Source organism: Sprattus sprattus (assembly GCF_963457725.1).
Source record: "Sprattus sprattus genome assembly, chromosome: 8".
Classification (NCBI taxonomy): Eukaryota; Metazoa; Chordata; class Actinopteri; order Clupeiformes; family Clupeidae; genus Sprattus; species Sprattus sprattus.
The window spans coordinates 26,275,390-26,290,263 of record NC_137927.1 but is presented as its reverse complement, the minus strand read 5'-3'; the positions used below and the strand labels follow the sequence as shown (position 1 = coordinate 26,290,263).

Below are 14,874 nucleotides of genomic sequence, written 5' to 3'. Positions count from 1 at the left end.
CAGCCAGCCCACCATCCGCACGCCAGCATGTGAGGAGAGCAGGTATGGAGTGGACCCCTTTCTGCCGACCATCTCGGCAACTGTTGCTGTGTTGGTTTGTGAGTGAGTGTGTGTGTGGCTTTCGCTGTGCTGTTGCTTTGAGGGTGGGAGATGTTGGACATAAAAGTCCAGCCAGCAGATGCTCTCCTTTGGACTAATTTGGACAGTGAGAGGGGCTAGTCTGGTCTTAGGGAGTGGAAAAGAGGAGACTTTCAATGTTGTTGTCAGTCCATTTTGTGGTCTCAGTGCTTGTTTTTCTTGTGGTTGTGTTTTGGGACTGGGCTTTGGGAGTTCTCCATTGACACATTTTTCAAAGTTCGTGTACATAATATGGCTCTAGTTTAGAGTTGAAGTCGTGTTCCAGTCTTGTTCCGCTCTATCTCTTTACCTACATGTTTTGCTTGTTTTCTGTCCACAAAAAGTTTGCGGGCTGAAAATGAACAATTGAAATGATACAATAATAACTGACTTTGGTTCTTAGTTTAATTACAGACAGATTGTTGTTAAAACTGGGAACAATCTATATGAGTACTCAATGCATGTAATGTAATGTAATGCAGCAACTAATTTGGCGTATAATTTAATCATTTTGTCAACATGATCAGCCCAGTACACACACACACACAAACACAGTGAGTTCTACAGGGAATTCGATATTCCACAATAATTGCAGGTAGGGTTTTGTAGTCATTCTTCGGTCATACATTTCAGGGAACTTGTTCTTCAATACCCATAAGGTATTGGTAGCTTTTCACTTCATTTAGAGAAGCATTTACCTATGGGTTATAGGTAAATTGGGCAGAGACAATAGGGACAATAAATAAGTATGTCAAACAGAACAATACTGTTTCACACAAAAAATGATTAATAGTGTTCTATTGTGAAAGTTGTAAATATCCATGTGAATAAAACATTTTTGCAAGGGGGTACCATGGGCAAGCATCCAAAACCACTCAAAAGCTAATTAGCCCAGTCTGAAGTCCTAAAGTAAATTAATTGGGTTGAGAGAAATGATCCATTGAAACACAATGTGTCTCAGTTTCATCTGTTCCTCCTCCAAATCTATTGAGCTTTTTCATTTGTGTTCATGCATTTATTCATTCAGTCCAGTCCAGTAATGCTTTGTTAAAGCTATTAGTTTGTACTTTAGCGAGAGAATACAGCGATAAACAATACCAATCGTGGTTTTGCAGTGACAAAGATTTATATATATATATCCATAATGACTGTTACAGGGATGCCCTATTGTTTTACGGTGCTCGCTCTTTTTCCCTAAGGAGTTACAGATTGTGCTGCAAACTAAAATATCTGAGGATACTAAAGTCACTTGACACCCTATAGCAAGACACATGTATTTAGAATGGGCCATCCAGGACTTTAGTATTGCAATTTGTTCAGTTCAATGAACTTTTAATACCCATTGCTGAGATTCATCAGAAAGATTGCCATTAATGGAGATTGGGGAGTCAATAGAACTTGCTGTCAGCAGGACATATGGGATTGTTGTGTGCGGTTTCGGCCAGGTCCAAGATGGATGCAGCAGCAATTACTCGAGGGGGGGCTCCTCTATGTCCTCCTCTTCCTTAGTGTCAGAGAGGAATGGGCAGACGGGGAGTGAGACTATCAGCACGGGGAGAGCAAGAGAGGATGCAGCCCGCAGCGTCTGCTGGCAGCAAGAGAACAGATCTGTATCAAGATCAATGGGCCATTTGGAAATGATTACAGCCATGTGTACTGACACTTCTGGCACTCTGATGGTCCTCCGAGTGATCTGTGCTGCGGATGCTGAAGAGGAATAGGAGTATTAGCTCAAGACTCCGAAGGAGCAAACTCTCTGTCATATTTGATGGACAAGTCCCACCACAAACTAACAATCTAATAAAGGGCTTTTACATTTCTGCCTGGGGAAATGAAGGGTTTCTTGCTGAGTAATCAATATATAGAATGACAGACACAGGTACAGCCACACTCACGCACGCACACACACACACACACACACACACACACACACACACACACACACACACACACACACACACACACACACGCACGCACACACTCTCTCACACAAGTTTTGTGTAAACTGCCTTGACAGTCCACACTGCCTTTGACAGTTCTGTGGGTTTCAAGGTGCCCGCTTGTGACCACTCCTCCTCTGTTGACACAGTACATCTATAGAAGGAAAATGTATTGCTTTTTTTGTGTTGTTTGCTCTACCTTTGTGTCTTATTTCATGCCCCACTGTGTCTTCACAATTCCCTGATGGGTGCCGGTGGCAGGTGTCCACTGGGCCGATGCCCTCTGAGGGGCTCTGGTGGCAGGGGAGAGCCTTCTGGCAGCGAGCCAGCCTCCGTGCGGCGGACATCGCCTGGTGAAAGACATTGCCCTTTCCCTCTCTTCTCCGATGTTTGAGGGAGACATATACTACCAAGACTTCCTCCTTCCAAAGCTGAAAGAAGTGTACAGTATTCTAAGGCTGAAGAGTGTTGGTTACGGACACAAGAGTGATTTTTAGAAGCCAGCATCCACAATGTGTAAAATGATACAACATTTGCAAAGTAGCTCTGGAGTTATTCATAGTAGCTCTGGAGTTATTTCATGCGAGGCACTCTGAGTAGAATATATGGGTTAGTTTCGGTGTTTTATTTGCTCCGTGAAACATGGTTATTTTAAATCTGAATATTATTTGGAACACGTATTTTGCAAGGACAGAAGAGATTTTTAGAAATTGCTCTGCCGTAATGTGACTTTCCAGTCAGTTTTTCAGACAACAATACATTATTATGCTTAATGCATAATGCTGGCTCAATAACTCACTCCGAGAACAATGGTCCATAACATTTCATTATTAAATTGATTCTGAAAGTACAGTAAAAAAAAACGTATAGAAGACATCAAATATCTGACCTTGCACATATCAGCATGTTCCACAGGGGTAAACTATGTATATTCACAATTGCTGACTGAACATTAATGTCTTTTGAACTACATACCGTAAGACCTTGCCACGGGATATTGCATTGGAACAATACTTGCACTCTCAAAGTCTATTTCCACTGGAGGCCAATGGGCATGGAACAGTAGACCCCAATAAGTAGGAGGGTAGCTTTTCCAGGGGAGGTCAACCAACAGAACAGAATCCGCTGAGTAATTTGGACTTGTCATGGCAAGCTGTGGCCATGGCTTTATGGTCTGGGAGCTTGTTTTCTCAAGCACCCCAAATTCATGCCACATCAGCAGCTCCACTTGATGTGTTTGCTGCTTCTGCAAAGCCTCCATGTCCTGCAATCGATGATCAGATCCTCTGAAGTATCAACGAGTTACAAGAGCCTGCGGCACTCTCCTTGTCTCTGCTGCTCTACTTGAGCAGTAGGAGTGTTTCTGTTGCCATTCAGTTGCTGGGTTTCTTTGTGACTCTGGTGGGATGGAAGTGAGAGCCTAAGGGAGAATGCTACATAGGAGCTCACAGAGGAGGGCTGGACGTGCCACTTGTGTGTCTGAAGGATCTCTGATCCCCATCTGGGCTCATTGTGATGTGTGTGGCTCTGTGTGTCGGTGAGTCTGTGAGTGTGTGTGTTAGTGTGAGTGTGTGCATCTGTGAGTCTGTGTGTGAGTGTGAGTGTGAGTGTGAGTGTGAGTGTGAGTGTGAGTGTGTGTGTGTGTGTGTGTGTGTGTGTGTCTGTGTGTGTGTGTGCGTGTGCGTGTGTGTGTGTGCGTGAGTGTGTGTGAGTGTGTGTTTGTGCGTCTGTGTCTGTGTGTGTGTGTGTGAGAGTGTGTGTGTGTGTGTGTGTTTTTGTGTAAGAGTGTGTGTGTATGTGAGTGCGTGCGTGCGTGCGTGCGTGTATGTGTGTGTGTCAGTGTGTGAAAGAGAGAGAGAAAGAGAGAGAGAGAGTAGCCAGTGGACACACCAGATGCTCTGTGGCAGATGGGGTCCTAATGAATGGAATCATCCCCCACAACTCTGCCACCAGCCAGAAGAAAATAAAGTCAAGAAGATCATGTAAATAACATCAAACAAAAACTTCAACCAATATATGTGAGCTAGCCAGTCTCACGCAGGTATTAAGGGAAGTTCCTTCTGAGTCCTGAGTTTGCCCCGTGCGTGTCTGTGCTGGTGAGTGACACAGTGATGTCGATACCGGCGAGAGGAAGAGCGGTTATCAGCACAGCCAGTGCCGACTCTTACCCGGCGCACCGTGATTGGGCGGTTAATCACAGTAGGCAATTATGAATATACGCTTCGTGTCGGGCTGGATTAGGGCCTAAATGATAACACCGGGGGAAGGCATTTATCTGCTCTGGCAGAGAAAGGGGCTTGGACTGATGAGAATGTGTAAAGGGAAGCTTACCCCCGAGCGTTCATTTATGCACGGCGGAACAGACTGCTCCCGACGCGCCCACTGTAGCCCAAGCACACAGGGTTCCCCCTAGCCTTCAAGATCCCATTACTCACCAATATTTACGCGGGGCGATGATGAATCAACATCAGCCTGGCTGGAGATTTTTGACCGGAGTCACAGTTCCACAAAGACAATTCATCATCTTAATTAGAAGCCCAAAGCTGCAAACGATTGTCATTCATCATCAGTGCTGCTGCCATGTTGAACAGCACACTCCACTTGTCTTGGGCCTGTGCCCAGTTTTCCTATGGCACGGTGTTTCCTCTGCCGAGAATCCTACGGCAATTCAGGCCTATCAAATTACACCCCCTATGATTTGAATGCACAGAGGGAAGTCAGAAGTCAACCTGTACTCTCTGTCTTCTTAACAATTCAAAACGTTTGAATTGATTTTCTCATTCTGATCTCTGTTTAGGTTCATTTATCAAAGAGAGTATTTCAGAGAAAGTATTACTATTAATAGTAGCTTGTTATATGCCAGCGCCTGCACAGAGCACACTTTGTGTCGTCTGTTCATTTGTGGAGATAAGAGATCTGACGTGTTTTTTTTTTTTAAAAGCAAGTCTTTTTTTTCCCAGGCACTGAGAGTCTATCAAAACAGAATTGGAGCGCATTTGCTCCATGTCAAGTTCATTTAGAGATGAAAGCTTTCCTTTTTCTGGAGTCTTCGGCTCACAGAGTCAGCTGTAATTCTCCATTAAATTGCTAATGGTGTTACCAAGGTTACTGTTGCCCGTGCAGACAGGGAATAGCACACACACACACACACACACACACACACACACACACACAACCACACACACACACATACACACACACACACACACACACACACACACACACACACACACACACACACACACACACACACACACACACACACACACACACACACACACACACACACACACACTCACACTCACACACACACACTCACACACACACACACACACACACAAAAGCAAAGAATGTTTTGTTATTTATGATGAATTGCTTGTTCCGGTGATGTATGCAATGCATCCCAAAATGTGCTGACATGGGAAACAGGGAGTTCTTGCCGTGATCCTCGAGGTGGACCATCAAAGGGGTCTTTCAAATGTGAGGTCCTGCCTAGATGCATTATTAAAGGTGGTTATTCTCCCCCAGGTCCTTTGGCCTTCTCAGCACGCCTGTCAGCTCTGTGTGCTGCTCGTCAGGGGGAAAGGGCTGTGCCTGCCAAAAAGTTCCCACTCAAGGGTAATGAGGTGCCAGGATCCCCGAGACCCCATACTTACACGATGTTGACTAACTTAAATTACCCAGCCTACACCGCAACTGATTGGAAACACATATCTTTGCTGAGGTCAATACGTAATTAACATAAGGCCACATTTAAGAGTTCCATTTCAGAGGCTAGAAACACGAATGGCCAGCATGATGTCAGTACATCATCACCTCCATCAAAAGCATTCAAAAACCAATGGAGGGTTCGTTGAGGTCGGTCTTGATTTTGACTGTTCAGCTTTCTGATGAGTTTAATGTGGCCATGGCAAGTAATGCTGAGATGTTATCGCTTTGGCTTTTGCCTCGGAAATGAATCGCTATGACAGGGAAAGCAGGCTGTGGAGGGTGGGGGTGGGGGTGGGGGGCAGTTCATAGGGCAGTAAAAGCCCTCCAATCCCACAGAGTGGATTCAATCCCATCATGTGTTCATTCAGTGTGGCATTAGATCACGTCAGGGCTCGGCACTCAGTGCTACTTTACAGGTGGCAGGGGGGGGGGGGGGGGGGGGGGGCACTCAGTGCTTCTTTACAGGTGGCAGGGGGGGGCGGCCCCACTCCCATCAGCAGAGGCGACGTGGCCGGGAGATTTAGATGCACCTCTGCTCTTAATGTGCCAATTAAAGCCAACTGATTGGTTTGAGAGTGCTGTCACTTGTTTAGCTTCAGGATTTAATTAGCAGGGAGGACAAAGAGGCTATTTAAAAAAAATAATCCCCTGCGCACAGCCCATCTCTGAGGCACCGAGCGTACGCCTGCCTGCCTGCCTGCCTGCCACACAGCACTGCTTGGAGAAGGAGACCAGAGCGCAGAGGCTGTTTGAATCCCATCAGTGCTGCTCTGGGTATATTATTACACAGCCACATCACTCAGTTGCTCTGAGAGGACACAAATGGAGCAGCTCACCTCCTAAATTGTTCAACTGTGGCGTCGCAAAGACTGCACGGGCTTTCGCTGGGCTCTCCCAGTAGATTAAGGTGATAGATGGATGGGCAAATGTGCAGCTCGGTTACAAAATAATCTTGGCTGGAAACACAGGGCACAAGTCACCAGATCGCATTTGCTCCGGTCTTCTCCATCGTGGCGAGGGGAAAATGTTGCTGTGTCACCAGAAGATTAACTTAAAAAGTACTTCAATAATCGTCGAGACTGCAGAAGAAAATGATCAGAAGAAGAACTAGTGTCAATAGCGTATAGTCTGTGATAAATCATTTAAGCTTTTTACCATCCTCACATAACATGAATAAAGTATAGACTCTTGAAAACGAAACGAGGGGTTTACTTCTCACAGGGCCATTAGTGAGTCAGATTAAAATACAAAACACTTGATCTCCAGCACCCCAGCACAACATACTGGATCACATGTCTAAGCTTGACACAATAAGGATTGGAATTTCAGTGCTCCTAAAATTAGCTATTCGTCTTGGTCGGAGCCAAGAACGGTAGCTCCTACATTTCCGAAAGCCTTATCAGCATACAGGGGGTTTAGAGCTGTGTCAAGGCAAAGTATCCGAAGTTCACACTGTACTATGCAAGCACAACACAAGTGACAAATGAAGTGTTAAAACCAAAGCCCATGGTCATAAATGAGGCCTATACTCGTACAATAGGCCTTTAGAACACTGAAAGAGGCCGGTTGACAGCCGGCTGACTGCACTGGAGATATTCGCTGAGACCTCGGCCTGTCCTTCTCTCTAACTATGTTTCATTGCTCGACTCAGGCTTGCAGCTCATATCTTATTTGGCTGCTGTGGATTCATTGGTATAGGTGGTCGAAGCTGGATATGAGCCACTAGATTCCATTTTTCCCTCCCTGATGATCGACGGGGCTCGACATGACTGTCCGCGCTCACCTTCCATCGCATTATTCAATGCAAATCAGATTATGTGCTCTGTTTGTTAATTGTTCAGAATTGACGAGGGTAATCACCACAAAGTAATCAACCATATTCATGCAAATAGGGGATTTATGAACTGGAGTTTTCCAATCGTGTCAGGACTGTAAAAATGATTGATGCCTCAGGGAGTAGGTATCGACAGAATCCCCTTTCCCCCCTCCATAATTATAAGCAAAATGTATATTGATCGCCCTTTTTCCTCTATACGTCTCACCGCACAAAAGTAGCGGTAGCATAGAAACAGTCCAATGTAGTCTTGTGTTCTTTTCCCTCTGAATTGTATAAGACCTGGATTTCCCTGGCAGAGGGTCATGCTGAGTATGAGGGCATGGCCGAACCAAAGAGGCTGAGGCCCAGGCGTTTAAGTTCTGCTTACCATGCACAGTTGTGGGGGCACGGGGTGGAATAATTGATCCGCCCCTTTGTTTTAATAGCCACACTGAACTGTGTCGACCCCTACGAGTGCTGTGTTCTTATTGTGTCTGCACATTAACGATAAATGAGAGGGCCTGGGAGGAGGGTCATGGAGAGGGCCGGGGCAGAGGGAGGGTGGGGCGGTGCCAAGCAGAGAGCAGGCACCCACAGCCAAGGCACCTCCAGACCTGATGCAGCGGTCAAAATTACACTAAGTGCATATTACGACGCTGTCTGCACAGGAACCTATTTGAATATGACTGAGTGCCTAGGTCAACGCTTAACACTGACATTTGCAGTCAAGAAAAGGTCTATATTTAGTGCTGAATACATAAGGCAACATCGCAGGCCAGCCAGTACATATTGTAGGTACAGGAGGCCAAGGGAAGGGTCATCTTTTGTCTTTTTATGCAGGGTGTTTGTGTTGTGCCAAGAGTCCTTATGCGAGGTGTCCTTGTGTCTCTGTCTCACCAAGCTCCGGGGATCAGGATGGTTGCAGCAGCGGCGCGCTTCAATGAGGACAGACAGCAGAGATGGAGACGACGCCCGACCCTGAGTTCGTGGACCTGGACAAGGGCCTGACTCTGGCATGCATCGCCTTCCTGTGCATCCTGCTGGTAGCCATGATCATCCGCTGCGCCAAGGTCATCATGGACCCTTACAGTGCCATCCCAACCGCCACCTGGGAGGAGCAGCACCTATCGGATGACTGATGAATCCAGGTCCACGCAGTCCTCTCCCCCCGACACAAACACAAACACAGGCACTCAACAAAACCACAAACATAAACACACACCACACAGCAACTTATTTACATCATGACTCCATCCAAGGTACATGAAAATAGCACTTAACCAGAAATACATATAGAGAAGACACGCCGTATACATTTAAAACAATTCTAAAGGATGTTTCTACATGTTCTAGCACCCATGCACCTGTGCTTAGCTCTACTAATGCATGCAAACACAAGCATGCATTGATATGCACATGCTCCGCGAACCACACCAGAACAGCCCCCTCTCCCCCACTAGTGGTAGTATGGATGGGGGTGGGGGTGGGGGTTGGGGTGGAGGCAGCTGGCTAATCTTCGACCTCAACTCGTTGAGTAGATTAGTTGCCATTCCAACCGTCAAGCACATGAACAACACTGCAAACTACCTACTCATGTTCAGCCTCCTAGGCTAGCTTCGTACATTCCACCCAGAATGAGGACAAGCTTGGTCAGACTTCAGACTGTAGCCTCCACCACAACCCAGGCAGAGATGATTCCGTCCAGGTGGTGCAGAACCACATCTCACATTATGAACGTTGTGTCTAAATCAATGGCCAATAGAAACTGAACTTAAGTATGGAGAAACACAGCAGGAAACGTTAATTTCAGTGACTTCCAGTAGATTCATCTACATTTTGTAAAAATTTTAATGGCCACAATGGCGATGCACTGATCCAAATGCTGACTGATGGATGTTGGACGGAGAACCTGCTGGGCCTGATCATGGGTTCTGCAGGGTAGCCTTGCAGGTGTTACGATGTTAAAAAAGAACAGCAGTGCCTCTTAATTCATTTATCACATCAGAGCAACTCAGTGGGCGACAAGTGCTTTTGCACCACAGGAAATGGAAGTCCAGTCATCCTCCGGCAAACACCTATGACCGCAGAACTCCATCACTGACTTGGAGGACACTCTCAAAGTCCCCTTTTATCTCCCCTTTAAACACTTCTGCTCAGTCTGCCCCCAACTCAGCGGTCTTTGATTATACTGTAGCTTGAACAATCTGACTTGCTGCTCAATTTGATTTCTTGTCTTTGTGTTAGTTCCTTGTCTAAACTGAACTACGTATGTTTGTTTGTAAGTGTGAAATGGTAGTCTTGACTGCATGTTATTAAGTGCCTCAGCTGAAACCACAGAGATTGTCTTGAATTGTTTCCATATTTTACAATTGTCCTCAATAAGGGAAAGGAGAAGGATAGAGCTCATTTTAATCTGTTTATAGTTACTCTAAATAAAGACTGTGATGACATGAAAGCACTCTATACAGTATGCACCAAGCTTATTTGTTTTCAATCTGAATTTGGGGAATTGAGTCACACTACAGTTTGGCATATTATACCAATGTTTCAAACCCCAATGAATAACAAAATATTACAAACTGACTTGTTTTTGTTATGGCATTGCCACCATTTTAAACCTCAGATTCAGAACATAAGCCGTTGATGACAAGCTGAAATGAAATGCCTAAAACCTGACAGCTTTGCATTTGCCTTATTGCACTGTTTCTCCTAATGTCTCCAGTAACCACAGGCTTGATGGAAAAGGTCAGACTTGCCCTGGGGTCTAATCTGGGCTGGGCAACATAAGGACACCATTCATTCCCAACATTCATTGAGGCTGGGGCCTCACTGTCTGATCTGTGTGTGTGTGTGTGTGTGTGTGTGTGTGTGTGTGTGTGTGTGTGTGTGTGTGTGTGTGTGTGTGTGTAAGAGGACTTCACACGCTGGCATCCCAATGACCACAGATTCACTTGCAAAGAATCACAAGCATTTGTCCCGCGTGCTCTGTCTGCATCTCACTGTATTTCTCTTAGTCCCAGTCAACAATTATGTCTACATAGCCCCACTCCCTCCTTTCCTCTTGAGTGTCTGGGAACGGGGAGAAGGTTTTGTTTGCCTACTAAATTTTGCAGTTTACGTTCCGCCTGGCAGTGTGTGGTATGACTCGGTTGGTGGGCGAGGTTCGAGCGCTACCGCTTCCAAGCGATCCCATCGATGTGCCTGCCACCACCGCTAGCCCCTGTTGTGAAGCAAAAGTAGAGATCAGATAGCGTCACTTACAGCGGGGTTGAGGGATCTGACAGTTTTAGGGTCCCCGCGGTCTCTCGGCAGGGGAAAAACTTCAGCAAATTAAAGCATCCGTGTGAGACGAAGGTGAGCGGCTCCTCAACCGACCATGTGTGCAAGGGTGCACTCTCACAGGCAGTGTGGCTTCTGGGAGTGCCCTCCTCTGTGGGGAGTTTGTGAAGCTTGTCCTTCGCTCTACACACAGCCATGAGCAGTACGTTCCGCGCTGTCTGTGTTTGAATAAACAGCAGTCATGGAGGGAGGACACACTTTTTCGAGAGGAGAAGCGAAGTTTTGAACACAGATCCCCCATCGGCGGGAGCAGTTGATTAATCAAGTCAAGAGGCCTTTGAGTCCTTCTGTTCCCTTACAATTGATTTAAAAGCAAACAGCTCTGCCATATTCTTGGCACTACAAGGCACATTTCAATTAAGGCTAATAAAAGTTTGTTTGGACTGTAAATTGCATTAACGGGCTGCCTTTCTTTTTCAAATGAACTTTTCGCACCGTGCATCGCTGATACCATGTGATTTGTCAATTAGTGGTGGAAACGTAAGCGCTCCACATACTGGTAGCCTGCCCCAAATACTCACTGAATGAGTAACCTTTTCGTTCCTTATTTCCTTAAAAAACGTTTTGTGTGCATACTGATGGAGTGAAGGAAAGGTAGCTGCACATCTCCGTCCAGAAAAAAAAGTACGTCAAAATAAAATACCAAAGAAGAGATAAACACATATTGTGCATTTTCCATATTAATTACCAACAATTCCTTGAATGAGATAATTTATAATGCATAGGCTTTTAATAGCAATGGGACATCCATGCACAAAACACACAACATATTAAATTATTTTCAAAAAGGAAACTATTTAAAGATTTGGGCTTCATTAATATTTAATTATTTGTTAATGAAATCTAAATATAGGGTGTATATCTTTGCTAGGCTATGCATACAAATATTAATGGCTTTTGAGAATTTTCCACCAAATACCAGTACACCCAACACCAAAGGTGCTTAATTGGAGATAATCCCTTTAGGCACAGTTATATTCCAGCCTTGAATTTCTCTATGCATTCAGGTTTTCACATCCTGGTTCAGGAACGTGAGGAGCAATATCTGGAAGTACCCACAGTAGTTAGACCCCTTTCCTCAATAACCTTTGTCCTGAAATAAGGGCCACTCGGAAAGTGAAAGCTGCCCGAAGAAAGGCCAGTCAGATCAATATTTACCTTACTGTTGCCATTTAAAGGCCACATTTTCGGAAATCATTAACTTCCCTTGTTTTCCAACTCTGTGCTTGAGTGCATCTACACAAAGCACAGACATAACAACACAAAACACTTCAGCTGTAGATGCCTTCATATGTTCAAATACCTCTCTAATACAGCATCATGTACACACTGTATGTTCAAATACCCCTCTGATACAGCATCATGTACACACTGTATGTTCAAATACCCCTCTGATACAGCATCATGTACACACTGTATGTTCAAATACCCCTCTGATACAGCATCACGTACACACTGTGGCCCCTTTTTCATTGCAGAGGCTTTAGGAGCGATGTTCATTGCCTGCAGTCTGACAATTACAAGGCCAAGTAAAATAATGAGTTGATACCACCACCCTCCTCCCTTTCCAAATAAATAAATAACAAAAGTAATGAAGCATTGCATAATGTCAGTGTGCAGCAAATAATGGCTGTAGCAAACCTTAAGTTCACAGTGAGCGCATGTTTAATACGAGCAGCACTGAAAGAGCGATACAAATAGCTCCCTCTCTGTATTCCTCCCTCTTCTATTATATTAATGGGAATCAATTATTCTTAATTAGCTGGCATTTATAACCTGCCCCTGCATCAGCAGTTGTACGCCTCTGCCCAGCGCTGGTACATTGGCATGGATTTCTAGTGTGCGCCAATGATTCTGTGGGACACAATTGATTAGCAGTGTTTGAAAACACTGGTACACACAGATGGAGAGTGCATTAATATTGCATGGCGCATTCCACGTCGGGCCCAGTGACGTTTGAGCGGCTGCCCACTGCACAGTCATAAAGCAGCCCAGAGCTCATTTCTGTGGCGCGGCACTTACTCCATTAACAGTAAAACTTACTTGAGAATGTAAAATACAACCGTAATATTTTACATTAGGATGGTTTTGCTAGAGCTAATCGTGAGTTTTTGCTCTGCTTTCATAAAAGACAGAGATGCTGCGACAGCATTTTCACACAAGGGAATAATTAGAGCGGAGAGTTATGGAAGTACTGATAAGTGTGTAGAGGCTGCACAGAACAGAACATTCATTTCTGTTAGGGGAACTGTAGGCTATGTATTCAGTGCAGCTGAGGGGCCTCCCTACGCAATAGGTTTTTAAGGGAAAAAGTGAAGCTTAGTTCCCTTATTGATGGGGGAGGCTGCGGGGCTGTGCCCAGGAAACTCTTCCCATGCTACTTCTGAAACCTTCATTTGGATTCTGAGGTCATTGCTGCTGTGAAGTTCCCACCTGCTCTACATCAATAAAGCCCACACAGGGGGGGGGGGGGGGGGGGGGGGGGGGAGTGAGTGAGAGGGGTGGGGGAGTCATGTTTATTACTATTCCATCTGGGAAACAAAGGCAGTGTGTCTACTGTCACGACTATCATTACTCCACCTCTGCCACAGCTGAACTTCCAACATGTTTGCTGTCCTAGTGAAAACCCACACGCTCACAGCCATTACTTCTTGGGTCCAGTGCTCTTTGTTGTCTAAGTGTGTGAGTCACCATGGTGACAGAATGCTCTCAGGGCACTCCGCTCTGCCGGCTGGATGGTGCAAGAGGATGGTGACAATGCATTTTCCATGACCAGGCTAATGGAGTTGCACATCATAACTATTGAACTATCAATCCATGGCAAACAACACAGCCTCCTACCTGCAAACACTCTCTCACATACACCACCTTGGGGAAGTAAACTGGTACACGATGGACAGCTCGATGTCACGACAGCCGCAGTTAAAAATGGAAAAGACCTGCTTAATTGAACAAGAGGGCTGTTTGTCTGCCAAATGTGTTGGCCTGCAGTGATGACTATAGTTTCAGATGCAGAGTGCCGGTTGCTTGGGAACCCAGCTCATCAATAAAAGTGAAGGTTTGGATCTCTACATGTAAATGTATTAGCTACACCAGTCCTGCATTGCTGAATAATACACAAACAATTTGACACAGATGAGTACACTCTGAACTTCATTGCCTGGCTCTCACTCACCCAGTTTGTAGAGTGGCTAACTTCATTTGTGTCCAATTTGCCATTCATATATGCAGTAACCGGTGCAGTGTGTGTTAATAACTGACTTTTCTCTGGGAAAAGAATATTATATAACAACCCCCCTAACTCAATTGCTAAACAACCGTGACTCACTTTGTGGAAAAGTCTAGGCAAAACTCTTTCAGTGGATATAACATTAAAAAAGGCAAACTTGTATGTGTGAAAATCAGAGCTTTTATAACATGGTTCCTAAATACATTCACACAGTGGAACATAATACTGCATCTGGTATGGTTACAAACGTTCCTGTTTAACACTTAATATTCCTATACTGCTAGAATGGAAAGTAACTGCATCTCCCAGTGCGGTGACACTCAATTCACAGAGCGACGAGAGGCCATTAAGGGAGTGGTTGTTGGCCCCTGCTCTGCTGAGGGTCTGTGCTGCTCTCGGCCGGTGTCTGTGGGTGTCTGTGCTGCTCTCGGCCGGTGTCTGTGGGTGTCTGCGCTGCTCCCTCTCTCTCTCTGGGAGGAGGACAGATGGCCACTGTTGGAGCAACATGGGCCTCACTGCTGCAGTGCTGGGACGATCGTTCCCCGACACGGGCCGAAGCCTACCCGATAGCCATGGCCCTGGCAATAACCTGACCAAACACACAGCAGACAGAAGTACAGCGAGAGTGAGAGAGAGAGAGAGAGCGAGAGAGAGAGAGAGAGAGAGAGAGAGAGAGGAAGAGAGAGAGAGAGAGGAAGAGAGAGAAAGAGAGAGAGAGAGAG

General features: G+C 45.5%; 2 protein-coding genes across 2 annotated transcripts in view; one reads left to right on the top strand and one right to left on the bottom strand.

The window, feature by feature from the left end:
- Positions 1-8,511: 8,511 nt before the first annotated feature.
- On the top strand, positions 8,512-8,723 carry ctxnd1 (cortexin domain containing 1; the record flags this gene model as incomplete). The annotated part of the gene is made up of 1 exon (XM_080843553.1): positions 8,512-8,723. Exon 1 carries the CDS (start codon positions 8,544-8,546, stop codon positions 8,721-8,723), a length of 180 nt encoding a protein of 59 aa, XP_080699679.1. The 5' UTR covers positions 8,512-8,543.
- A 5,853-nt stretch (positions 8,724-14,576) lies between these two features.
- Positions 14,577-14,874, bottom strand: part of fah (fumarylacetoacetate hydrolase (fumarylacetoacetase)) — an 11,210-nt gene continuing 10,912 nt past the window's right edge. Inside the window, exon 14 of the mRNA XM_080843406.1 lies at positions 14,577-14,741. Within this exon, the coding sequence (XP_080699532.1) occupies positions 14,665-14,741 (77 nt within the window). The 3' untranslated portion in view covers positions 14,577-14,664. The remainder of the gene's footprint in view (positions 14,742-14,874) is intronic.